We start from the raw sequence: 24,737 nt of genomic DNA, 5'->3' as shown, positions 1-24,737 counted from the left end.
TTGCAATTTTCTTGAAGATCACTGCTTCTGCATTAGTAATTGAAACTATTTATGAACATCCCCTTGGAGTGAAAACTACACAAAACCTAAGGCTACAAACGTGATGTTTCTATGATTAATTTCTTTTCTGTAACAGATTTTTGATGTCCCTTGGCCAAAGCTTCGGTCAGTAACAGGTTACAGTTCTGGCCAGGCTGGCTCCTGAATGCTGCACAGGTGCTCCAAGCAACTACTCCCCCAGCCACCAAGAAATCCAGATAAGATGCTCAGGCAAACTTGGTCCCCCTACATAGTGTTGCCATGGGTAAATTTCAGCCCTCACCCATTCACAAGATTTACCCATTCTTGCTGTCTGCACTGCAGTGTTCATCCATTTCCCACAGTTATGGCTGGGCAAGATGAGGGAGTCAGTCTGTCCTTCCCATTTACCAACACACCGCTGGCCATTGCTCCAAAGGCTTTACGGTCGACTTTGAAGAAAGGCATGAAAGAGCATAAACAAACAGGGGAAGGACAAATGGAGATCAAAGGCATCCAGGGCAAGGAAAGTAAGATTGAGTAATGATACATATCTGCCCTTGCTCAATTTAATGGTTTTAAATCATCTGAAAAATCAGCTGACCTTAGAACAGATTCAGGTATAATCACATTGTGTGTGGTTTGATTTTTCTATGTTTAATCAGATTTTTCTTTTTCCTCAGAGGTGTCCCAGCAGAAGTTGTTTTGACTGGAAACTACCTGGCCAAAGCTTTTGACCTAGTTCAGAAACATAAGTCAAAGCAGCACAGGGAAATTCAAGGGAGGTGAAAAGAAATGAGGCATAAGGTGCCAGCTCAAGGAAAGAAGGGAACAGACACAGAGATCACATTAGGAGCTGGTGGTCTATGATATTTGGAGATCTGGGGATACAAACCCAATCACATTTTGTGGAAAAAGCAACCCTTGTGTCAGGCCTTCTTAGCTGCAGAATGGCAGAATTGACCTTTTTTTTTTTTTTTTTTCCTAACAGGGACATATACAGAGAGACCAGACATATTAAAGAGGCTGATGTCTTTTGAATTTTGTGTCTGACAGCACAGTACAAGAGTAAGAAGCCTGGAGAAGATTGCACCATGAATTTGCAAGCCCAGTGCTATATGGAGCCCAAAAAGCTGTGCAGAGCTCTAATGAATAACAAGCTGGAGACAAGGGAAGCTAGGAACTTAGAAAACCCATAACATGATCCTATCTGCTGAGACCCACTATTTAATAAAATTAAGATTTAACTTTTTCTGTAGTTTCATGTAGATAACTAACACCATCTAATACAGATTCAGCTCAACAGAGCTCTACTATCCTGTCTTGCTGTGAAACTATGTCATTCCAAATGCTTGACTTCATTACTACAGCAGACAGATCACCACTGTTACAGTACCCTTTCATGTATGATGCACAAACCATTGCTTCCCAGCTTCCTTTACTATCCTTTTTCAGTTTTTCCATCAGGGACAGAGTAACAAGAAACCCTGCTGTTGTAATTTACTCTGCTCAGTATGCTACTTTGCTTAAATATTTTTCTTTCATATGGCGTCCCAAAAATACATAAATATGAGAATATTACTGTGGTTGAAAAATCAAACTATTTAGGTAATGTCGAACTGGCAGACATTCAGCATTCTTCAATTACCCCCCTTGTACATATGCATTCTGGCATAGCCTTTAATTAACGTGATCTTACAATTTTTTTCTTGTGAAAACATGTCATTAAGTACCCAGGGTGACTGAGGACCCAGTTCAGACCATTCTACCTTCTCCATAATGATTAACAGGCTTATTTTCTATAATCCCCAAAACCCTGCTCTGAAGACAGACTAATTAATTTCTGCCTGTTTTCTCCCATGCCACTACAATACGTGAGTGCTTCAGAAACAACATGCTCATTTTCAGGGCAGCCTGGGGATATGGGCAAGGGGTAAGGAGGTGTGGGAAGCAATAATTTTCACTTTACAAGAAGCAGACCAAAACTGTGGTCCTCAGTGTGGGGGACATATACAAAGACAGTCCCTCCTATGCCACCCCAGTCTGGAAAAGCATAAACCACCCACACCAAGCTGAAGCACAGTGCTGGGCTCCATGGGGACAGCACACACTTCGGCTGGTGGCAGAGAAATCGGCATGGGCCAGTGCAAGTCCCAGGGCATGTGGCCCCACTGAGCACCCCAAGGGTTGAGCAAGCATGGGTCACGGCAGGAGAGGGTGTCCACCAGGATTTGTGTGCACAGGATCTGTGCTCAAAAGCGGCCAAGTGTTTCAGCTGAATTTTTCCAGCAAAATCAGCTTGACTCAGAGATCTGGTTAGGAAGTGCTCAACACAGGGTATCACACCTTGTCAGAATCTGATAATCAGAAGCACCTGATAACCATAACAATAAGTTCTAACCCTTATAATGAGAGAAAAAGTAGCATGTCTGGCCATATAAAAAAATACTATTGATTTTGACACTCTGACAACACAGTTTTGATTGCTGTTTATTGCACATCACTTTTGTGTGCCCACATAATCCATTTGCAGAGCTGTCAGCAGCTAAAATACAGCTACATTTGCATACCAGCTTGAGGAGATGGACTGGGTGGTCTTGACTGCTCTGGGCTGCAGATGGGCTGGTACTGCTCTGGCCATAACCACCCCCACCAAGAGCCACCTCTGCTTTGACTAAAATCAGGGCACAGCCACCAGGGTCACTTTAACATATAGAATCACAGAATGGGTCAGGTGGGAAGGGACCACATCTTGTCCAGCCTCCCTGCTCAATCAGGCTAATCCCCAAGCACATGGCACAGGATTGTGTCCAGGCAGTTCCTGAGTATTCCAGGGGGGGAAACTCCACAACCTCTCTAGAAAATCTGCTCCACAGCATGGTCACCTGCACAGTAAAGAAGCTCTTCCTCATGTTCAGGTGGAAATTCCTGGGCATCAGTTTCTGCCCATTGCCTCTTGTTCTACTGCTCAGGACCACTAAGAAGAGCCTGGTCCATCCTGCCTTCAGATCCTTGTACGTAATGATGGGGTCCCCTCTCAGTCATCTCTTCTTGAGGTTGAACAGCCCCAGCTCCCCCTGCCTTTCCTCATAAGAGAGATGCTCCAGACCCCTCATCATCTTTGTAGCCTCTGCTGGACCCGCTTCAGGAGCTCCATGTCTCTGTTGTCCTGAGGAACTTGTCCCAGAACTGGACATGGAATTCCAGGTGTTCATCTGTCCAACTTGCAAAGAACCTTCTGAAGGGATGCACAGCCCTCTGGAGTAGTAGCCATGCCTCCCAGCTTTTTGTCCTCTGAATTTGCTGAGGAGTCATGTGGCCCTTCATCCAAGCCATGGATGAAGAAGTTAAACAGTTTCGAGGGACATCACTAGGGACAGGCCTCCAACTACACCATGTGCCACTGATTTTAACTTTGGGATCTGTTGTTCAGCCAGTTCTTTATCCACTGTCCACTCATCCAACTCACACCCCTGAGTTTGTCTATGAGGATGTTGTAAGAAAACCTGTCAAAGCCTTGGCTGAAGCCAAGGTAAACAATATCCACTGCTCTTCACTCATCCAGCTAGGTGGTCAGAAGGCAATCAGGCTGGTCAAATATGACTTACCTTTAGTGAACCTGTGCATATGTATCCATGTGCACTGAAAAACCTCCTTGCAAGGATACATACAGTTCAGGGCCACATCAACACCAGAGGCTTTTGATGAAATCAGTCTGTAGGAGCTCAAAGGATGCCACTTTAATCATGACAGGTGAGTACAACAGTGTGTTCACTTGTCCAGTCGGTGGGTTAAGTGCAGCTGTGAGGACTGTGAGGATGAAAGACCCTGGGAGACATGTTCTTCCAGACATCATGTGTTTAAGGGTCACAGCCTGTCACAATGAGACTCCCTTGGCATGGTGTCATTACTGAAAAGCAGTAACAGTCAGAGACCTGACTGCTTGAGCTACAGCACAAATAATTTTCTGAACCACAGACATGAGAACTTTACTCAGCTACTGTGAACAGAATAGACATAGCCAGATCTGAAACACAACCGCTAAAAAAGATTTTCAAAAAAGACATACATGGAAAGCTGGCAGCTCAGGCACACAGACAAGTGACCACCAGAGCCAGATATATGTGTCATATCTGTGCCGTAGACTAAGTGCTGCAGGTGAAGCCTTCCCTGCTGAATCTGAGAGGCCTTACAGTGAAGCACATGAAAAACCTGTACCAAATGACATTAATTCCCTGCTACAACATGCATGCCTTCAAAGGCATCATAGTGCTGCACCACCACTGCCACTTTTTGCTCTGATAGCCAAAGACTAGAAAGCCTCTGCAACAAACCTTCATATGTCCGTCTCTCAGAAACCCCCATGATCACCTTCTTTAATTTAAAACAGTGATCCCTCTTTTGCAGCCCCTCACCAGGCAAAGAAGGTGCCTTGAAGACATGCTATATTTACTCTTAGCATAGGTTTCAGACAGTGCTTCTCCTCTCTTCTTGAAGCATCAGTGAAGTCGTGGTACATCCTTCTCAGTATCAGGAGAAAATCAGACAATCCTCAAGTTTAAAAATGTGCTTGTAGGGGGCTGAATTGAAAACCAAGATTAGATGATTTTCTAAGCCAGAAACAATTCCAGAGTTCACTCCTTTTGCTTGACACTTGTCACAGTGGCAGATAGACTGAAGTTTTCATTGCTTCCTTGGTATCAATGTGAAATTTAACACATCCATAATTACAGCACTCCCACAATATTTAAAGAAGAATGCAAAATCTTAATCTCTGCAGGACCATACTAACTTATGGCAAACAGCCCTGGGAATAGCACACAACACCCTGTGAGACACAGGTAAGACAAACTGTTCCACAGTACAGCAAACACCAGCATATTTTAATCTTGCTCTCAAATGAGCCACATGAGTGGCATTCATTTGGAGGAATTAATGTAAATACTTATATTCAAACACCAAGCCAATCCATTTGCAAATCGTACCCCATTTTGCTAGCTAGCAGGTGACTGCTTTTGACTCTTAGCAACCACAGGCTCTTGCTGCGCAAGAACAATGATTTTTCTGAATATTCTCATGGTATGCAATAATTTTAAACCTCAAGAGGAAGCAGAGGCTTTCTTTAGTAAAATCTTTCTGCCAAACTCTCTGAACACATGTGCCTTTAAAGCAGCTTTGACAAAATATTATATATATATATATATATATATATATATATATATATATATATATATATCAAGTGACACTAAAAGGTTCAGTAAAACCTTCTAGCTCTGTTTTTATGAGCTGAGAACAAAGAAAGTTACATTTTGGAGGAAAGGAGAGTAGCAAACTATGGCTACCAATATTCAAATGACAAAAACGTCTGAGAGAATTCCAGATGTCAGCCATGTGTTATGGTTTAATAGTTCAGCTCTGAGTCACAAGCACAAAAACCTGTTATGAAACACATGCCTGCCTGCATATGTGTGTGTGCATACAACAGTGTGGGCTAAAAAAGGAAAAGTCATAATTTGGAGGGCATTAATAGCACTGGAGAAAAGCAGTTAATCTAAACTGAGGTGGGAGGAAAATAGCACAGTTTGTCCTATGCCATGGACCAAGGGTGTGATGATTTATGGTTTCAACATTTACAAACTGAAGTTATAACTGAAGAGAGATTAAACACCCACTCGACAAGCATGTGTAATCCTTTCAAATCCTAAAAGTCCAATCACACCCTGTGTCTTGAATAATCACTAACCTAAATCACCCACACCCCTGACATGTGAAACTCATGAAAGTTCAAGTAATTTCTAGTCCAGATCTTTCAAATAGTAGCATTTATACTGTGATTTATTAGGCCCTTTTGGTATTTTTTCTTATTCTCACATAAAAGGAACAAATATCTGTGGCACCAGCTCTTGCAAGAGATATCACATGTCTCATCTTTCTTCTGGCAAAGAAGCACGATCATTTATTGCTCTGTGAGCTGTTGGTGTCCATGGGCAGGCACCCCTCACTGGTTGATTTCAGCTCTCCCTGACTCTGGATGAAGGGCCTGCAGAGGACCTAGCAAGCAAGATGTTCCCTCTCTGCCATCCTCCAGCCTGGCTGCCTGACCAAAGCAAGGACCTGCCTGCAAGCAGAATAACCTACTTTAACTCACTCATTTTTGACTCCTGGAACCAGTGTTGCCTGTGCCACGCTCCCACACACTGCCATCAGCCTGCTCTCTCCCTCACTGTCTCCCTCCATCTGGGTGAACCTTCCAGGGGCACAGCTTCAGGGGCTTTGGGATCCGAACCAGCTGGTCTCAGGAAATTCGCACAGCAGCACAATCCATAAGGAGCTGCCGACAGTTTGTCACCCCAAGAATTACACCCTGAACATCCACAGGCAATTGCACACTGCAGGTTTCCATGGCTGATAGCAAATGCCATTTGTATTTGGACATGCTCCTGGCACGCCTGTGCTCCACATGCAAGCCTGAGCCAGGCAGGCAGCACATCAAGGGCACACACATGTGGAATGCAGTAGCTGCATGCTAGGCATGCACAAATAGACATACACTTTTATGAAAATGACACTTTTAAAGGTATGTTTAAATAACCCATATTAGAGGACTTAATGACTCTGAAAGGACAAGTGGCATAGTGGCAGTGAAGTGGCTCAAGCAAAATCACTTCAATGCAGTTCATGTTGCAGACTGGAGAGTGGGAGGAAGAGGAGAAAACTTCAGCTGTAGGACACACAGCAAGGTGCTCCTTGGAGGGGCGATGGCTGAAGGCTGCCTGCTCCCTGGGGCCTCCCAGACACACTTATCAGCTGCTCCAGGTGGTCATCAGATTAAAGAAATTGAAATTATTCTGATTCTGTCTCTGTTTTGGTCTTGAAAAGCAAAAGACAGACGGTGCTTGATAAGTGCTTGTGTGCTAAGACTGTACCAAAGGTTTTGGTCTGCCTCAAGGATGCTGCAAAGAGGACAATCCCCTGCTTGGGAGTTCACAAGAGCCTTTTAAATTACCCTTAAATCTCCCTCCACTGTAAAGCACAGGTTTGGGGACAAGAAAGGATGGATGTCAAGCCATGCTGTAAAAAAAGCCTAACCAACAATTGTCAAACACATTTATTTTCCAGTCGTCATGAATTAAGATATCACATGGGAATTTGAACAGGCACAGTGTCACCAGGTCTGGCAGTGGCTGACCCTCACTCACCTTGCTGTGGCTCCCTGGGCTGGCCCTGCAGCAGGAGGATCTCGGGCTGGCCAGCAGCAGCCGGCTGGCTCTCTGCCGGGGCGGGGGCAGCCGGCCTCCAGCACCGGGCACCTGCTCGGGAAGGAAAGCTCTGCCCACCGGCTGCCTGGGTGGCCATGGACTCGGGGCAGGCACTTGTTGCCAGCAACACTCATCACAGAGATAGCACTTATCTCCTGGGTGCCAGCAGAGAACACCAGCTTCTCACAGGAATGGCATAACAGCCCTGAACCACTTGCAACACCAGCAAGCAAGGATGCACATGATACCCTTCTTCCAAGCATTACAAACATTACATATGAACCTGGCCCTAACTTTGACAGCTCCTACTGAAAATCCCCAGACAAATGCCTCTCTCTGAGCTGCTGCTGCTATTAGGGGCTGCAATGTCAAGGTATGCTCCAACAACAAGGGCAGGAAGTGTTTGGCTCTGTGGGCACGACTTGATGCATGCCATGAAGTTTTCAAACATATATCATAAAGCAACAGGATTTACATGAATTATTATCTGCATTGTGATGCAGTGGAGAATGGGGCTGGTGGGGGTGAAGCAGAGAGGGAATGAGCAGATGCTGCAGAGGAAGAAGATGGCACATGGAAACAGACATAACAAGACTTTAAAAAATTGACTTAAAAGGACAGAAATGTCACAGGAGAGGGTCATCATGATTCAGCAAAGGCAGTCTGCTGCCTTAGAGGGCTAATGGTTGCAGACTGGGGCCACAGGCAAGGCCTCATGGGTGTCAAAGAGCCACCCTGAATGTGCTCAGGACATGGGGCATTGCAACTTTCCTCAGCCATGGCAAAACAGATCCTCCAGAAGGTGAGGCTGGGTGCACATCCCAACAGCTGCTCCAGTGTGGGACAAAGCTGCAGTTTGAGAACATTTACCTCCATCCCCAGGAGCAATTCTTGCAAGAAGTCTTTTGATGACACAGTCTATCCAAATGTGCATTGAGCTCCAGCTGCTGCTTCTGGAATTTGCCCTTTTTTTGCATGATGATTTTTCATAAAATACTACCCACTTCAGAGATACTGCCATGGAAATTAAAAAATAAAACAAAACAAAACAAAACAAAATAAAATAAAATAATAATAAAAATAAAATGCAGTAGCACACTTTTTCACCATGGTCTGCTGCCAAATCCATGTTAGAATAGCTCCATCTCGTGGAAATCAGTAGCAGCAGTGGGAGCAAACAGTGATCTGGAAGAAGGTTGTAGGAAATGTAGGCACCTTGCTCCTTGGCCGCATGTGCCAGCAGTGGCTTTGGTTCCCATCCATAGGGGTTTTCCTAGCCCCATTTTTCCCAGAATTTAGGCCCAATCTGTAGGTTTGAAAAAAAAAGCAAAAAATACCTATTTGCAAATCCAGCATAACTGGTATATTTTATTGGATTTTTGACATATAACTGTATAATATTTACACAGTTACTGTAGGATCATGTTCAGAACTCAGGGGCTGTGTGGTGGCTTCAACCTCTGCCACCCAGAGCTCCACCTCAGACTGTCTCCCAGAGGGGCTCCCTTCTTCCCTCAATTAATTTTCAGCTGCATCTGCACCTCAGCACTTTTTCTCATCTCTGTCATGTAGTTTCCCTCTGTCTGTATCCCTGTGTGTGCACTTGTTAAATGAAGGGAACATCTGCACTGCAGAACTCAAACACTTTTCTGTCTTTAAGGACTTTCCAGTTTAGATAAGAAATTTGTGAGGTTACATTTTAAAATAATAATTACTCCCTCTTTCCTAATGTACTGTTGGATTTATTCTCTTGCTTATCCAGACTCTAAGCTTTACACTCAGATAAAAAAAGTCACTTTAAACTTTCCTTTAAAAGTCTCTTTAATCTATATCCTGAAGGACCAGAAGTGTATTTCAGATTGAAGTACGTGTCGTTTTGGTTTTGCACTGTTACCACCACTTAGAATCATCTAAGTGATGACAAAATCTTTCAGGCCTAAGAGGTCTAACAAGCATCCCATAAATTACACCAACAAGTCGCCAGCACAAATCACTGAACACAGACACAACAACCTCCTCAGGTGAAACTGCACTCACCTGCAAGGTGCACAAACACTTAAATCATGCTACAAGATGGACTAGCCTGAAGAGAACTCTTCATTGTCTTCTCATGCTCAGGCTACCCCATGGTGCCTTAGCAAACAGTGCCCATTCAGCACATGGGCATGAGAGATGGAGCTGCCGACAGGCACAGCAGCAGGGATCCCATGCAGCTGCCAGGCTGAGGTCCAGGCTGACAGCAGTTTAGAAACAGGACCGTGAAAAGAAAGGCCATAGAAAAGGCTGTTAACTGAAAATCTAGACAAAGTCATGGTTGTGTCTCAAGTAACTGGCTAGACTTTCCCCTGGCAGCGGGCAGCCAACTAAATCTGTTACAAACTGCAGCTCCCTGAGGTCCTGCTCACTCCACAGTGCTGGGTATGACTCCTACAAGATTGGGTCTATAGCAATTGCTGCTTAGGTATCTGAAAAAGAGAAGAAGAAAAAGGTAAAACTAAATACAAGGATAATATAAAGGCAAATTTTACAAATCTCATCAAGATCATAGGAGCTTTCCCTTCTGCTATTGTTCACCCCACTGTCCTCTTCTAGAGTTATTTCCACTCATCTGTAAAACAGTCAATTTGTACAGTCCTATTGCCCACACCCAGCTTGTGTCATTTAAGTAAACCAGGCAAAGCCCACTAGGGCAGGCTTACCACCCACAAACAGCAGCACACTGAGAGACACTGCCATTTCTATCACACCAACACAACATCTGAAACTTCCTCTTTGTTCATTAAAATGTGTGCCAGCACCCAAGCCTCAGTGTTCTTTTAGGACCCACTCTTCTGTAACCTAAGGAAAATATACGTCCCATGGTGCAGTGCAGACGAACAGAGACACGTGTCTTCCCCAAGCAGTGCAGCTCGGATCAGCACAGCAGGTGACAAACTACAAACCACACACCTTCTGAGAACACTTCTTTAAACACAGTTTTGTCCCCACAAGATGAGGGTGACGGCTCTGACCAGGTGGAGAAGCACTGTAGGAGAGGGGATGGGGCTGCAGTGCCAACAGCCTGCAGATGCTGCAGGTGATGTTAGGTGAAGGAAAGGGTCAATGGTTCTCAGCTGTCAACAGTAAAAAAAGCAGCAAGTTAAATTAGGGCAAGGAAAATACAGCTACACCAAGAGGATATAGCCTGTAATTGACAGCAAGTGTGATAGGCAAGGGGCCCCGGTGGCAGAGGAAGCGCTGACTATCAGTCAGCACCATCCCAGGGAGACTTCCCCATCGCTGCCTGCGGGAGGATGGAGCCCAGCCACTGCTCCCTTCCTTTTTGCTAGGGAGATTAGCCATCCCAGGCCTTCCCTGCTATGGGAGTGGCTGTTCAGCTGCCCCCAGCTGCCCCAGAAGAGCACGGAGAGCTGGATGCAGTCTCATGAGAATTCCACTCCTTTCTTTAAAGGTACTGCAGGAAACCAAGAGAAGGCTTTGGCTTGCTTCTGGCATTCCTTTGGAGGAAATTGATATTTCAGAGGGATGGCAATATGCAAAGAACTAACACCCAGACAAGCTGCAGTGTGAAGCTCTGATGTGCTTTCTCTGATGGAAATAAAACCTTGCCAAAGACTGAGTTGCCAAGTGAAACCCTGTCAAAAGACTTATGACCAACCTGCAGACTTCTTATTCCTAACCATGCTGTACGACTTCCATCCAGAGATTTTTCAGGGAGCTCAGGAGCAAACCAGGATCTGACAAAGTCCACAATTCTAAACATTTGGCAAATTCTTCTTGCACATAGTTTTGGAAACAGGGACTAGGTATTTGGTGTATATGTATAAAAAGAAAACCATATGAAAATTGACATTAGAGCAGACAGGATTTCAGAAATGAGTATCTGATGGGAGAAATCACCCAGGTCATTGGCTGCTTCTGAGGCCAGTGGGCAGAGGGGTCACGGCTGACTAGCTCTGCACACATGGAACCACTCTTCCCATACCTCCATCTCTAGTCTGGCTGAGTTTAAGAATTTACCCTTTCAAAACCATCTAATAGAAACAGCTTTTTAGCAGCACCCCACTGCAGCCTCAATGCTCAGCAGCTGCAAGAAGAACAAAATCCTGAATTTTAGCAGAGGTTGGTTTGTTCTCCCATCAGCAAATCACATCAGTCAAGGAGTCACAAGTGGCAAGAAAGGCACTGTGAGCCCCATCTGTGGCGCATGGAAAGGACAAAGGAAGAAATGTTATGTGGCAAAATATATTTGTTTTGATATATTCTCAAATACAGAATGCATTTCACATCCTTAGATCACGCTAGCAGTTACCTGGCAGTTGGATGGATGATCATCAGACAAAGATCATCAGTGTGAAAAATAAGAATTTGTTAATATGAATGGGGGAGAAAGAGGAGGGAAACTTGAGAAATTAATTGAAACAATCAAAAAACTTCTGAAACACCACTTCACATTCCCAAAAGATCTGGCTGAGCATGACCTATGGGTTTTTTGTGCTACTGTAGCTGTTTCAGATTTGTCGCAGTACTGTCACACACCCTGAGCAGAAGCACAATGCTCCTGCATTTCCCAGGAGGAGCAGAGGTGGATCTCACCTGCCCACACAGCCTCACCAGCGGCCGCTCTGACCTGAAGGGTCATGGAAACCCTCTCACAGACAGGATGTAGCTGGAACATTTCAAATACACTTTGGATGCAGGTATGGCTCCTCACCACCATTTCTTCCTTGAAAGCAGCAGAGCTTCTCTCTTATCTTCCTGGGGCTCTATATACAACAGTGCATGTTGCTTAGCAACAGGGCTTCCTTTTAAGATGCTCTTTTGTCATTTCAAAGCCTCCATGCCAGAAATTCTTTAAATAGTCTGAACTCACACTAGCTTCCTCAGTTTGCCTCTTTTCCTTTATATCTGCCTGGTTTCCTTCCATTGCAAGGTTAATATCTGTGTCCAGCCAAACCATGACCAACAGAAATGCACCTTCCAATGATCAGTCCACCTTCTCTGTGTAAGGGCTAAGAACCTCCTTTTCACCAAAGCCACCCCAAGCAACACCCAGCAGAGACCAGTAAGGAAAATTGAAGCTTACAAGCATTTTAATTCTGAATTTTTTTCTTGCTACTCAAGTCAGAACTGTTGCAATTACGAGGCTTCTCTGTTGCTTGTTCAAAATCTAGGATTTAAGACTAGTGAGGCCCAGTTTGTCAGATTCTGTATTGTTTTAAGAGAAGAATAATGGCTTGTTACTAGTCATTGAAATCTACATTTTATCTTGATGTTATAGTGCCTTTACAGTACTATAAAATACTCACTGCCATGGGAACCAAGAACACGGAATATTTTGCTTGCTTAGTATGGAACAGGCTGAATTTTTGAGACAGAGAAAAGTCTTATAACTGTTTCAAAGAGTAACAGGGAGCTCCAGCACTGAGATCCTCAAGACACCTTCTAAATTTTTGAAAAATCACAAGCTGCTCAAGGAAGGTAACACAGCAGCAGTAGCTAAACAGAAACAGAGTCTGCAGGGAGAACATAGGAGATATCCCCCATCCCCCCTTTAAAGAAGAAGCATGGATGAACACAACACCAGTAATTAATCTGTTGCTAATTAAACTTGACAGCAATTTCCTTCCTACTTAGTGCCTTTGTCCTTTTAGTAGGCATTTGATAGGACTTCACACAGTTCCACGTGCCCCAGCCACGGCAAATTCAGCTTTCTGGCCACCAGCAGCGCTCAGGATGAAGGCACAGGGCCAGGAAGCCCTGTGTCCCCTGCCCTCTGGCAAGCTGCAGTCATCACCTGAAAGTTTGTTCATACATTTGTTTTTGTTTGCTAAAAAATAGTGCTGCTGCCTCCTCTGAAGTCAGGGGTTCCAGGGCATGGAGCATCAGTAGTGCTCCTGCACCATCAATCCTTTTTGAAGTTGCCACAAATAAAATCCACTAGAGAACAATCCAGCAGTGAAGAGGCCATGAGAGGAGTGCTCACTTTTTTTTGTCTGGAATATTTCTATACACGGTGTGCACGTCATGTCCATGGTCACACTGTCCCTTTCTTCCAATGGGCATCCAGGTCACTACCTGTGCAAGTGGTTTTCTTAAGTAATGAAAATTTTGGATTGAAGCTGTGGTGTGCCTTCAGCAGTAACTTCAGCCATCAGCTCCAGAGAAAGAAGCTGGTGGTTTGGTCACCTGCCAAGGAGTGGTGGCAACCAGAGGAAGAAGACTCCCTGGGGCAGGGGCATGCTGCAGCTTGGTCCCTGGCTACCCAAAAGATCCACTGGGCAAGCTGATGCCCAGCAGGGAGGGCAGCAGAGGTGCAGTCCTTCAGCTCTCGTCCCACTTGTGTCCCTACCACCCCCAAGGGCAGGCAAAGGGACATTGCTCACGTGCCCAGAATGTGGGCTGGAGAGAACATCTGGCTGCCCTTGTTTAGGATTTCAGAAAGATCAATTGCTGCAGCATGAAACATAGAAGTTCCACATAGTCTGGTAAGGTCTGACATGTTTTAGAGCAGCTGTTTCTTCCTGACAGTGATTTATCCTCTTGCTTCATCCCTTTGTTTTAGGCTTTTCCTTGGAGTGCAGCCTGCAGCCTGAGCCTGCAGCACCTGCTGCACTGGCAGCAAAGCCCATGCAGGTTTTCCTGCTGGGAAATGCAGGTTTGAGTTAGACCAGGTGGTCCTGGTCCTCCCCATCTACCATGTTTCACCCTTTTGGGGTACCATGCAGCCACAGCAGGGGAATAGTCAGAGCCTAAATCCCACAGCTCCAAGGCAAATCCTGAGTTCTTAACATCCAGCATTCAAACATTTGGATTCCTATCTCATTTGTAATACCAAAGAAAACAACAAATGAGGAAAATCTTGAAATCCATACTTGAAGGAAATAGCTGAAAACTATTTTAATCCTTTGATCCTGTATAGGATTTACAGGTAATTTGGAAGCCTTGCTTGGGTATTGGGTTGCCAATCCTTTTCTCTTCAGAGCTATGAAAGGCACAGAGATCAACAAGATTTACCTTTTGAAAAAGAGAGAATTAACATCTTACAGGGATTCTGAAGGTACTAAAGTCTTATTAATATATATATATACACAACTCCATGCATTTTGGTGTTTTGTTTTTTCTTTACTTTTATCATCTTAGATTGATTTTCACTTATTCCTACAGTCATTACACATATTTTTCAGGTTCATTCAACCTGCAGCATCCCTCAGCACCTGGGTTTTTTGGAGGTGTGGCACTCAGTGGTCTGGTTGGGACCCCTTCCTGACACAGGTGATGACTGGGTGTGTGGGTCTGTGCCCTGGGCTGAGCTGAGGGACGTGCCAGCACTCCACTGCCACAGTCCCTGCCAGGAGTGACACTCTGCCCCTGACGGGTTTTAGGTGAGGGAAATCCCCCACCTGTGGGCAGGCACTGTGCGGGGCTCACTGCATGAGTGCTCGCTGCAGGGCACTCTGCCTGGGCTGCCACGGCACTGCAGGGGCAGACTGGAGGCAGCAGTGTGCTCAGCCCTCTGAGCAGGCAGCACCTCACAGGCATTCAGTGGCAACTACTGAGGTCAACTATTACTGCTGGTGTTTGTATGCTCCTAAATTTTCCCCATCATCAATAGTGGAAACAATTTGAACCAAACACAGAGAATATTTAATTAGGAGCAGCAATTTACTCTTGAGGGCGCTGCCCCAGCAACCCCTGTGATCTGACAGCCATCCTGAATGCAGTGATGGAGAAAAAAATCTACCCAGCACTTGGGAACAGCAAACACCAGCATGCAGAAGAGGAGCAGAACTGAGCATGGGAAGTGAATCAGCCTGCAACAGCCCTGGCTGTGGCTGTCACAGAGGATCTGCAACCTCCCTGAGCCCATGGTGGGTATCCGTAGCAAAGCCCCCTGCCAACATCAAAACCCACTCCCACTAGTTATTACCATAAATTCTTACCCTTCCCCATTTTGTTTTAAAAGCACAAAGATCTAAATTAATCTGATAGGCACACATAATGAATAATTTAAATATCCCTAATCATTAGTCAGTTTTACTAAGCTCAGAAATTACTTTAGCACATGGTCAAGAAGAGGAATTTCAGTTACCCAATACTAATTTCATAATGAATTCTTCATTATCTAAAGTTTGCAGTTTTGGCAGCCTCAGTATAAGATGTAAAGCTTCTATAAAGTGTCCAAAGGAGGGCAACAAAAATTGTGAAAGGCCTTGAAGGGAAGCCATATGAGGAGTGGCTGAGCTCACTTGGTCTGTTCAGCCTGGAGGAGACTGAGGGGAGACCTCACTGCAGTCACAACTTCCTCTTGAGGGGAAGAGGAGGGGCAGGCACTGACCTCTGGTGTGTGGTGAGCAGTGACAGGACATGAGGGAATGTCATCAAGCTATGTCAGGGGAGGTTTAGGTTGGATATTAGGAAAAGGTTCTTCACCTAGAGAATGGCTGGGCACTGGAACAGAGTCCCAGGGAAGTGGCCACAGCACCAGCCTGACAGAGCTCAAGTGTTTGAACAACACTGTCAGGCATATGGTGTAATCCTTGGGACTGGCCAAGAGTTGGGCTTTAAGATCCTTGTGCATCACTTTTCATTCAGGTTATTCTCTGATTCTAGGAAATTGAGTTAGGCCCTAGAAATCATTATTTGAATAATATGTCTTCCCATTTTCTCAACAGTCCCACTCCTTCTCCCCACCCCACTTCCAAGAAAAAAAAAAAAAAACAAACAAACCAAACAAACGACCACAACAACGAAAACCAAAAAAAAAATCCCCACCCAAAACTTACTAAAACCAAAAGCATCTCTGGAGTTATTCCTGCTTTCTTATATGACACATAAGCTCCGTGATGCATAATAACAGGCTTCACTGCACTGCAGAATGAGACAGAATTAGCTTTGGCTGATGTCCTTCTTGATTCAGAGGACTTTTCTTCTAAAATACCTCATCCATTTCAAATTTGAGTGTTTTGGTGTGGATGGTCTGAGGAAGTATCTATGCCACCAGGGATCACAGTCTGCAGAAAAATAGGTCATGGGGTGCAAGGGTGAGTCCAAGCTGCTTCACCCCAGGAAAGCACAGCAGGAATCACTGGGTGTAGAGGTTTGACCCTGGTTGGATTCCAGGCATCCATCACTCCCTCTATCACTCCCCTCCACCAGCTGGACAGGGGACAGAAAATATAACAAAGGTTCATGAGCTGACATAACAAGAGAGATCACTCAACGAATACCATTACTGCCTAAACAGATTGTACATGGGGATATTAAGTAAATTTATTATCAACTAAATCAGAGCACCATAATGAGAAGTAAAATAAATCTTAAAACCATCTCCCCCCACTCACTCCTTCTCAGACTCTATTTCCTCCCCCTCAATGGCACAGGGAGTGGGGGTTATGGTCAGTTCATCACAGATTGTTCTTGCAGCTGCTCAGGGAGGGGAGTCCTTCCCCTGCTCCAGCACGGGATTCCTCCCACAGGAGTCAGCTCTTCATTAACTTCTCCAATGTTAAGCCCAACTCACAGACAGCTCTTCATGAACTGCTGCAATGTGGGTCACTCTTCCATGGGGGACAGTCCTTCAGGCACAGCCTGCTCCAGTGTGGATCTCCCACAGAGTCACAAGTCCAGGAAATCTGCTCCAGCATGGGCTCCTCTCTCCATGGGTCTGGAGGTCCCTGTCACGACCCTGCTCCAGCCCAGCCTTCCCATGGGTTCACAGCCCTGTCTCAGGCATCCACCTGCTCTTGCCTGGGTCTCTTCCAGGGGCTGCAGGTGGATCTTTGCATCCCCTGGGACCTCCATGGGCTGCAGGGCCACAGCTGCCTCACCATGGTCTCACCACGGGCTGCAGGGGAACCTCAGCTCTGGTGCCTGGAGCACCTCCTGTCCCTCCTTCACCAGCCTGGGTGTCAGCAGGGCTGCTCCTCTCACATATTGTCACTCTGCTCTTCCCTGGCTGCAATTACATTTGCAGAGTAACTTTTTTCCTTCTTAAATCTGTTATCACAGAGCCATTTCTAATTGGCTCAGCCTTGGTCGGGGCTCCTCCATCTGGAGCCTCCTGGCATTGGATCTGCTGGGCATAAAGGAAGTTTCTAGCAGCTTCTCACAGAAACCATCCCTGTACCACCCCCACTACCAAAACCTGTGTGTGCAAATCCAATACACAGGGACACACCAAGCCTTAGCTTTTGAGCCTTAACATGGAAAATGGCAAGGAGCAAACATAGCAATCAAATTCTTTCAGAACTCTTTGTGACCAGCTGCAGGGCAAGCAGGATTTTCAGCAAACATAGAACTGGCTGGGGAAAAGGTAGAGCTATTAGTGGAATGTGGAGTCAGCTTTTCAGCTTGACCTCATACTAAGATAAGCTATTTATTTTGTATACTACAAATTAAAGAGGAGGGAATAAAACCCAGCCAATCAGGCTGGCACGGAAGCATCCTAGCAGCAAACAAATAGAGCAGCAGTGCGCTGGCTCTGTGGCCTCTTGGTGCCTGCCAGCCCCAGCAGTCCACCCAACAGGTTTAGGCAAGTATGCAAAATGGAGCGAGCTCTGCACTCCTGGCAGCTTCCCTCCCACCTTGTGGACTCCTGCCCTCTCCTCAGCTGCCTGCCAGAAGGTGCTCAGAGTGCCTCAGGTGAACCCTGGAATCAGTTCCAGCTACCAGCGCAGCTGTGGCCTTTATACACTGTTTCAGAGCCAAAGGCATTGATTTTGTGCATATCCTTGGCACCAGAGGAGTTGAGGTGTCTTCACCTTCCTGGGTGCTGACCTTGATGCACTCCACATGGCATCTTGATTACTTGAAGCTTCCCCGACTGAGTGCAGGATCTGGATCAGCTCTGTCAGGCTGAGACATGTTTTGTGAGCCCAGTAAGTTTTCTTCATGCCTTTTTCTCCTCAGTGGTGGAGAAAGAGTGCCACTTAAGGCAACAAAGCTGTCAAGCTAATAACTGAGTCCTTTAAGACAGGAAAGAAAAAGCAGGTTGAGCTGTTTGGCCGAAGTCGGTGCTCAGCACTGCCCTGGGCAGTCAGGACCTGACACGTCTGGCTGGCTGGCACCAGATCCCCTCCTGCCTGCAGCTGCTGCACATGCACTCATCTTAGAGATGGCTAGAAATATTGTCCCCCTTCAAAAAAGTGATCATTCTCTGTAACCTAAATACAAGAGGAACAGTGTTAATTTTCAGATTGAAGTATTGCTTTCTAGCTTTACCGTTTGTACTGCAGTAGTCGTGCATCAGCAACACAATGCTTTTTGCAAAAGCGTAGGCAGAGGTCTTAGAGTTGTAGAATGGTTTAGGCTGGAAAAGATCTGTAAGATCACTGCGTCCACTGTAAAGCTAATAAAGCCAAGGCTACCACTGCCATCAGCCCCCAAAGATGAGCTCTGACTTTCAGCTGGTTTACAAGATTTTGTGCCTTTCCTAAGTGATGAATCAAATTTTGTTCAACTCAAACATGAAATTACATTACATGAAATTCTCCTTTGGAAGTGTGTTACAATCTCATCTGCACTATCCTGTGACAGAGACATTACAGTCCACATGAACATGAAGACCAATTTTCCTCAGTTTCCACTTTTTAAAAATCTGTTCTGCCTCAGAAAAGCATCAGTGCACAGAAGCTTGACTATATTTAAAGCAGGCAAGTTCCTGTTTCACTCTGAAACTACTGTTTTGCTCACGCTGAGTTCAGCATGAGCAGCCTGCTATCCAGCCAGCTCGGCTGGTCTGTCTGACCCCTCTGCTCAGCCCCACTTTCATTCAGAGAAGACAGCACGAGATCATCCAGTGCAGCAAGCTGCCTCTCTCCACAATGTGCAGCTGTGTGATTTACACCTGCTGATTCTCACAGTGCCCACCTGTGCCAGCTGCAGAGCACCCAGCACTGCAGACACGCCGGCACGGAGGGGAGTGACAGCCGCCATCCCGCTCAGTGATGGAGCTGCCTTCATCTGGGGTGAACCCTTACCTGCTGAAGCTTCCACTTCCCACAGGATTCATCTTAGGGGAATCACAAGGTCTTTATCAGAGACAGGTGTTTTGGTATGTGCTTAGGGACATCAGCCACAGTCCCTCCTCCTCCTCACACCTATGCATCAGTGCACCCTCACACACTCTCCCACCACTGATGGGGACTTTGGGAGCCCCTCAAAACAGCACTGTACTTCATCCCACAGAGAGCTTGAAGGATGGTAAAGTTTCCCAAGGGTGTTTAACAGGTATGAGAGAGACAGAGGAGAGGTATAATGATTTTACCTCTTGTACTGTGCTCTTCATACAGGAATTTGTACACAGGGGGGATATGATAATGTCTCTGTTTGCTATTTGGTTGGTGTGCAATACCACATAAGAATAGTAAGAAAGTACCAAGGTTTTTCCAGGGGCAGGAGAAAAGACTGACCCAATAAGCTTTTCTTTTTCTTTAATACTTTCTTTTATCTTTGCTTTTCTTCTATCTATTTTTTTCTGTTCCAAGTGGGAGACAACAGAAAAAAAAGCAAGGCTTTTGATTCAGGGAAAAGCAGCCCTATGAAATGCACACCTGGGGCTAATAACAAATTCCTCATTGAATTAAATCTACAAATCTCTGTGCACTCAGAGCTGCACAACAGGATCCCCCTTGGGATAGTTTCTCCTCAGTTCACTGCAAGAGCCACTCCATGCCCTGAAGCATATGGAGAGAGCTTACTTACTCACTGTTTTATTTGAATGGCAAAACATAGTCACTCTTCTCATTTACAGCAACAGTTAGACTATTTTTATCTGTCCAAACGACACATGGCAGCAGTTAGCTCCACAGGTTCTCCTTTGCTTACCAATATTGAAAGCATCACCTTTTCTAGTCCATATTTTGTCATTTTTATAGATACTGCTTCTGGACTGGGCCCAAGTCCATGTGCTATCACAAGTGTTATCACAGCAGGTGCTGGGCTGGCTCTCTGCCCCTAGGTCAGGCCAAGCACCCACAGGTGGGGGGCTCAGCTGTGGGCAGCATTGGCTCATCCCTCCTTGCTGGTGCTGCCCCTGTGTGCTGTCTGCCTGGCACTGAACTCCAGCTGGGACCGGCATGCCAGAGGGAGCTGGACAATTGAGGAGCTGTGCTCCCCACCTGGATGGGAAATTTTATGGTGACAGCCCCTTTCCACTTCCTCCTACTGCTGCTGACATCTCTCTGCCACTGCCTGCCAGGCTGCACTGTCTGCAGCAGTGGAGGCCCATGTTGCTTCCCCAACACTCCCTGGCACCCTTCACTCACAGGATTTGTGCTTAAAGCAAAGGAAGACAATGTTCACCAAACGCAGACTGTGGTTTGCAACAAACACTACTGCTCTTCCCCTTCTCCTGAGGTTACTGAGTGCAGACACAGCCCACCTGCCTCTTCTAAGCCAGAGACAGGCAGAGACGTGGTTCAGTCTCAAATACTCATGGCTGTGCCAGCAGAAAGACCTGAGCCCCATGCCTGCTCCCCAGGGCCCACACGTGCACCTCAACTAACCCCGACGTCCTCCCACCCACAGGGCACACACTGCACCATCCTCTGCACCTCATGGCTCCAGCACATTCTTCTCGGACACACAGCTGCTGCCCTGCTTTCTTCCACTAGCACACTAGCTTGGTGTCAAATTAAAGTGCTCATGTTGGCCAGCTGTGCCACACACGTGTTTACTTCCCCACAAGTTCAACATCTGCATGGTTATGGGGCAGGGAATTGCCAGAGCTGCAGCTCCCACACAGCCCTGGGTACCCTGCCCCTCCTAGGCTGGCCCTGGGACTACCAGGACAGGACATTCCTCTGTTCCTCAGGAGGGGAGGTGGGTGTGGAGGAGGCTGGGGCTGCACTGGCTGTGCCTGTGCTCCCCATTGCAGCTGGCAGCTGGGACGAGTGCAATGCCATGAGCATTCCCACGCCCCAACAGCGTGGCAGGCTATTTCAGGGTGGCAGTAACCTGGGTCTGGTTGACTTTCATGTAATCAGCAGGCAAAGGCAGGTCAAGCATGCTCAATGAATTTCCTCACAGAGAAATCAATTTCAAATAGAGAAGTCAACTCTGGTATCCACAGAGTTGACTTCTCTATTTAATAGATGGATTTTTTTTTCACATAAAACTGAACAGCCTTTGTAGACCTTTTAAAGACTTAGATATCAGGCATGATCTTTGTCTAGTCTGAGCTAAACATTCCTGCTGTCTCCTCACTGCAGTGTGTAACTAAATTAATATCCAGTTAATTTGGCCACATTCCTTCTAGAAACATTTTCCAGACCTGCTATTTTTTACTTCTTCTCTGTAAGGTTTACTTAAGACTTCTCTTAGAGTAAGTTTTGTTACAAGACTCATGACATTCACAATTTAAAACTACCTTGTGGGGATCTTTTTTTAAGGATTAATAATTAATCCAGAAGAGTAAACAATCCTCATAGGTGCTAACTTTGATAAGAAAGTACTGCAGATGAGACACTTCAAATTAATACAAGAGAGATTCAAGGCATTAGTTTTAAAAACACACTCCCCAAAACCCCAGGGCTATGCATTGCAAGCCTGTGCTGAGGTTTCCTAGGGTTTTGGCTGCTGCATTTTAAATAATTCAAAATTCGCTTGGGGTTATTTTGTGGGTTGTGTTAGTTTGGGTGGGGGGATGGATTTTCCAAGTGCCATATTTTCTTATTTATATTCACAGTACATAACTCTTTCAAATTCACTGTGTATTGTCCACAGATTACAGAAAATAAAAGCTACACCTGGGAAGGTCTAAGAATGAGAGAGGTTCCTATGACTATTTGTCACAACAGAAGTCCTCAATTTCAGCTTGAGTGTGGTCCCTTCCCTCCAGAACTCAACTGCTCTGACCTGAATTCTCTTCTCTACTTGGATGTAACAAAGTATGGAAGGAGCATCCTCACTTCTGCTCATCACAATCATGAACCCCGTGTCCCTGGCAGAGACAGGGATTTCTGGAGCACACCACAGCAGCATCTTCCTGCCTTAACAGGGAAAACACTACCAGCACCTTCAGACCGCTGATGAATTTTTTTGCTGAGCAGAGATCAATCCACTTGGGCAATATCTCAGCTTCTCCTCTAAGGACAATAATTTACAGTTCAATGGGTGAAATATGCATTTTCCAGAAATTACCACCTCTAAGACAGTAGTGACAGCAAAGTCACCAGAGCAGATTTTTATTAATTTTCCTTATTGTTCCCTAATAACTGAAGAAAGACATGTTTGGCCCTTGGAAGTGGCTGGCTGTTTTTATAGAAAAAGAGACTTTCCTATTAAGTTAAACATTAAATAGCTCATGTCTCCTGACTCCCACAAATGCCTCCTCACACCCATCATTTCAGGACAGGTTTTTCTTCTCATCAGAACCCTGTAATTAAATGTGAACTTAAAAGTACCAGGCAAGCATCAGTGAAAAAGACACTTTTACCCTGGTGAAGGCCACAGATGGAGTTTAAAATGGAGTTTAACAGATATGAGGTGCAGTTTTGTGCAATCACATTACCAGGAGAATTTGTGAGACAGGCCACTGATGCAGTGTTCTACTGTTTTCTCAAGGTGTCACATCAGCTGGGTGTAGGACGGTGCCTTTCCCAGCAACAGGCAGCTGAAGACAGTCATTCTGACCAGAAACCTGCCCATGTTTCTGTCTGACACAGCATTGGCCCACGTTCCCTGGAGCATCTTAACACAGACAGGAATAACAAGTATGTCTTTATTCCAGTGACAATCTTGGCAGCTCAGTATCTTCATCTTGGGCAGCAACCACATCTCTTCACTGCAGCTTCCTCCCAACTTTCCCACGCGAAACCTCAAACACTCGATTTTCAAACTAACAACGTACAAGCAATCACAGCAGAAGATGTCCAAGCTCCACAGAAGACCAGCAATATAACTCTCATCCTTAAAGGCAATAACATGATATACATTGAACCTGGATCTTTTCAGTCACGTTTCTACAGTTTGGACTTAGTGGGCTGTGCTGACATCCCTGGGGTCCTGGTGGGGATACAGAACTCCACAGCCCAGACCTTTTGGCTGGAACATTTTATGGTGTGGAAAAGGAGCCCTACATAAGTTCAGATGTTTTACAAGGCCTTTGGAGTATCTCTGTCAAGGATCTCTATCTGCAGTTATGGCACCTCAGAAATCTAAATGCTGACACATTTCAGAGCTTAACCAGGCTCCAAAAGCTGGACCTAACCCAAACCCACATCCATGCACTGCCCCCCTGGCATCAGTGGCATGAGCTTGCTAGAGGAGATGGTTCTCAATGCAAACTGCTTTGAGCAACACCAGCTCTGCTGCCTTCCCCTCCCTCACCCGCCTCCACATCAAGGGTAACTCACAGGTTCTGCAGCCAGGCTCTGGCTATTTGGAGAAACTGGCAAAGCTTCAACATCTAGGTTTAAGTCAGAGTCACTTTGAAAGTTCTGATGCTCCAGCAAAGAGCTGAGAGCTCTGAGCTTTGTTACCTGACTCTGAGCCACAACACACACCTCCATCTCCAGAACATGTTCATTTAGGACAGTGCTAACCTAGAGCTGCTGGACTTACCCTTCACTCCTTTCTATACCTTACAGAGCCCTTTCTAAAATCTCCATCTCTAGCAAGTGCTGATGATGATCTTTCCTCATCCCACATTAATACCAACATTCAGCAGTCTTTCAAGGCTTGAAAAACCTCATGTTCTTGGACCTTAGTCAAAATAACTTTGATTTGGGCATCATGCCAAAGGACAAACTGTTCCAACAACTATCCAATTTAGAGGTGCTAATATTACCATCCTGTGGACTAACATCAATAGGTAACCAAGTATTTCACAACCTCAGGAAGTTACAGCATGTTGATCTGAATTACAACAAATGTATTGCATTCAGCACAGATGCATTTTCAAATCTCAGGAGTATCAATACCAATTGTGTCCATAACAGGATACACGTTGTACCAGGTGTCCAGCTAGTGCTCCTAGATGGCCACTTTGTAATCAATTTACACTACAACCTTCTGGACTGCTCCTGCTCTAAGACTGATTTAATCACCTAGTACAAGCAACATCTGGATAAAACTGAAGACCCTGAAGGAACAAGGCACTCTGAACACAAATTTCTAGCTGGGTTCAGCTGGCCACCATCTTACTCTCCTGTGGGAAGGACACATCAGGAGTCATTGCAGGTGTCCTGGCTGTTTTATCTTGTAGTGTCCACACATTTGGAGTGTTCACCATTTCAAGCAAAATTACCAGCAACTGTAATCTAGGATGGAGACACAGAAAATATCTACAGCAACTGTATTAAGTGGAACGACACCTCACTGGTTTTATTTGTGACGTGTATTTTCTTGACTTTTGTAATATCCTCTCTACCTGTATTAAAACTTTTAGACAAATAATGAAAAAGTTAGAATAAATAAATTATTACCTGAATCTTGAAAATTAATAACTTATCTTAT

General features: G+C 45.5%; 1 protein-coding gene across 1 annotated transcript; it reads left to right on the top strand.

The window, feature by feature from the left end:
- Nucleotides 1-385: 385 nt before the first annotated feature.
- CD180 (CD180 molecule) lies at nt 386-24,540 on the top strand. The gene is given in 15 exon segments (XM_041414593.1): nt 386-548; nt 19,142-19,332; nt 22,005-22,066; nt 22,068-22,126; nt 22,129-22,168; nt 22,845-23,104; nt 23,107-23,322; nt 23,325-23,512; nt 23,514-23,575; nt 23,577-23,738; nt 23,740-23,908; nt 23,911-23,944; nt 23,947-24,402; nt 24,405-24,488; nt 24,491-24,540. Coding segments are annotated over 15 exon segments (2,196 nt in total).
- The last annotated feature ends 197 nt before the right edge of the window (nt 24,541-24,737 follow it).

The sequence above is a fragment of the Onychostruthus taczanowskii genome, unplaced genomic scaffold (assembly GCF_017590055.1).
Source record: "Onychostruthus taczanowskii isolate IOZ18803 unplaced genomic scaffold, ASM1759005v1 scaffold46, whole genome shotgun sequence".
In the NCBI taxonomy this organism is placed as follows: domain Eukaryota; kingdom Metazoa; phylum Chordata; class Aves; order Passeriformes; family Passeridae; genus Onychostruthus; species Onychostruthus taczanowskii.
The sequence above is the reverse complement of the archived record's forward strand: the minus strand, read 5'-3'. Positions and strand labels throughout refer to the sequence as shown.